The sequence below is a fragment of the Opisthorchis viverrini genome (assembly GCF_000715545.1).
Source record: "Opisthorchis viverrini unplaced genomic scaffold opera_v5_127, whole genome shotgun sequence".
Classification (NCBI taxonomy): domain Eukaryota; kingdom Metazoa; phylum Platyhelminthes; class Trematoda; order Opisthorchiida; family Opisthorchiidae; genus Opisthorchis; species Opisthorchis viverrini.
In genome coordinates, this window is record NW_008751785.1 from 1,366,447 (window position 1) to 1,369,590 (window position 3,144).

General features: G+C 45.0%; 1 protein-coding gene across 1 annotated transcript in view; it reads left to right on the top strand.

Moving 5' to 3' along the window:
* Nucleotides 1–1,951: 1,951 nt before the first annotated feature.
* T265_13996 (hypothetical protein) overlaps nt 1,952–3,144 on the top strand; it is a gene marked incomplete at both ends in the record, with an annotated part of 26,082 nt that continues 24,889 nt past the window's right edge. The window contains one exon of the mRNA XM_009171553.1: nt 1,952–2,502. Within this exon, the coding sequence (XP_009169817.1) occupies nt 2,003–2,502 (500 nt within the window). The remainder of the gene's footprint in view (nt 2,503–3,144) is intronic.

Genomic DNA, 3,144 nt, shown 5'->3' on the forward strand with positions numbered 1-3,144 from the left:
TTCCTGGTCCTCCAAGTTGGGGGCCGGAACATGTGGCGACTTGTTCCGTATAAGTGGTAATGCATTTGCATTTCTCGGCAAACACCGCTGCATTGCGGTTAGGCTTTTGACCTGAAGACTTTGGTTGAGGGCCATAATCGTTCCCCTGTCTAGGTGTGGTATCCCAGTCCACATGGCAGTGAAGCATCGGTGTTGAATACTGATGTCATGCTGTCGATGATGATCATGATAATGAGTGGAGAGAAGAGCAAAAGGGGTGGGGGATGGACTTAGGGTTTGTCTACCACAAACACCCGAGGTGCATGCAAATCTACCACTCTGGACAGAAACTGACAACATGAGCACCACTGACATCAGTTAACAGCCATGTCTCCTAATGTCTACAGCCAAGAGCAGGAAGGACCACGTGGACCCCATCCCGTAGGTTGAACAGTTCAGATAGCACCCAAGCGCAGTCCAGTACCAATGTAATATTATACATTCAAAACTAATGAACGAAGATGACATCAGGCAGCTATTAGGCGATGCATGTATTTAGTCTGCGGGAATTACCTTGAGCACACCCACGTCGCATAGGTTTCCAATTCAAGTTGGGGTTTACTTCAATATGTGGGAGAGCCAAACTACTCAGGTAAAGGTGATGATTTGCGTAAACAGAGTGCGTTTATTGTTCTGAAAGTTAAAAATGAATTGACATAACATAACACAATTTACAAGGTTGCTGAAAACTCCGGCGTCACCCCTTTTAGGGCCCTGAGTTTCCATGGACCGAATTCCTTGCTTACACGCCAAATTTTACTCAACTGGCAAAAGACACTTACTGGAAAATTACTGGGAGAACCAGCACTGAACGGGACTGGACTGCACAACTGCCAACGGAATAACCGTTTTCGTCGGGACAGATTTAAATGGTTGTTCTTCACTTGCCATGTACAGATGAATTCGATTTTTGGGATCACGTTTTGGCCCTCCTAGAACCTTTCACGCGAGCTCTATAAACGGCCCTTTTTTGGCTGCACATGATACGCCTGTATGCGTTAGTATCCAACGGATCGGCTGATTCACACATTCATTGGCTTTCCGATTTGGCTAAGCGCATCAGGATATCAAGCGGCTATTCAGACTCGGGTTCACGGTATTAAGAAGAAATTAGGAAAACTGCGGTCCACAACAGTACGGCAGCGAAACACCGGTGTTGAACACTGATGTCATGCTGTCGATGATGATGATGATGGTGATGGTCCACAACAGAAATGAATTAGGTTTTAATGGAAAAGCCAACTGAATATCAGCTCAGTGGTTGGAGCGCGAACTTTTTGACAGGAATGTGCGTGGTTCAAACCCGGCCTCTGCCTCTCGACTTCCCTGTCTAGGCTTGGGCAACCTGGCAGTATCTGAGCTCTCGTGCCTTCTTTGGATGGTATTGCAGGTAGGCGCCGGAGGGATGCTACAGCCGAATCGTTTTCCTTTATACTAGGCTTTAACGGAATATACTAGATGAAAGTTGCCTCAGGTTTCAGTTGGCAGGATAGTCAAGACAGCAAAGTTTATTTTCTTGACATTATAAGAAAGTCGCCTCAGGTTTCAGTTGGAAGGATAGTTGAGACAGCAAAGTTTATTTTCTTGACATTATACTACAACACTAACACAGTGGCTGGAAACTCTTCGACAGTCCATAATGCAGCATACTCGGTAGGAAAAAAACAGTAAACGATAAACTACGGTGGGATTCATTCGAATCCCCATTCAACACCAGTCTACTTTGCAAATCGATGTATTGGAATGGTTGTTCTACCCTGTATAAAAAGAAATACCATATCACTGTGAGTGTTTTGGGTGTGTGTGCGCATGTGAAGAGTATGAATTTAATTATTTCGAGGCAATTTTGTAATTTCCACAAGTCAATGGTTCCGGCTATATTTCAAACAACTTTTCCAATTTTTTTTTAGGTGTTCAGTGTTGGTTTTGGAGCACTTCTTTTCAGTTATTCCTCCCAGGGGACATGGTACAGTATTGTCCAAGCAATCAGTCTCTGCTCAAACCTTGGGACAACGGTGGACTCACTCGTTGTTTCATTGACACACTTCATGACTCCATCTTGATTCTGGCGCTGGTCGTCTTCCTACTCCAAATATTCTACATCAAACGGTATGGGCACCGTATAACACAGTCTCGGTCCCTCTGGTTCAACCTGTCCATTGTGATGGGCTTCCTCATTCCCATCCTGGCGGTCATCCAATCTGTGCTGTTTGCGTTTTTCAATGTTGCAGAAAAACCTACGGCCGTGTATTTTCATGGATTTCTTATTTTCAACATTGTTGTAAGGCCAGCAGTTTGGTTGGTCTCTTTGGTTGTGCTCTATATGGACTGCGTGTACTTCCTAGCTTGTCCGCGGACTAAGCACAGTTATTCACTACTGTTCCTCTGGACGAGTTCGTTACTACTGCTTCTGTTGCCGATCGTCTCCGTTCGAAGTACCGATTGGTGGTGGCGCTTTAAGAGGTAAGTAATCCGTGACCAGAATTTGTCGTAGCGATAGATTACTTATCAAGATTTGTCCTCCGTAAGCTATGGAATATGATGGAATTCTGGTCTGTTCTACCAACTGTCATCATTTTAGCTGCTCAGTATAAGACAAAAGCAACGGAATGAACAGCGAAATTTGATGACGTCACAACCTGTCTTAGGGGAAAGTTATTAAAGATGGTTGGCGTGAAGCGTCACTCTATTATAAGTTTAAGCTTCACTTTGCTCACGAACAGTCTCTTTACACCCGGATGGATATAGTTCAGAAACTGAGAGCAGCCAATTTCGTAAAAAAATCGGAGTCATCATCATCATCATCGACAGCATGACATCAGTGTTCAACATCGATGCTCCACTGCCGTACAACCATGATTTCTTAAAAAGCCTTCTTGTGAAGAAATGAATAAAGGTGGACGGGGAAGGGACTTAGTCCTAGTTTACCACAATCATTCCAAGGTGCCCATACCTCCAGACACTCACTCAGGCGATCTGGATAGAAGCTGACAACAAGAACGCCACCGATATCGGTTGGCAGTCATATCTTGTAGTGTCTCCAACCAGGCACAGTGAGGATCACGCGGCCCCCATCCTGGAAGGCGAGTAGCACCGACAGCACCC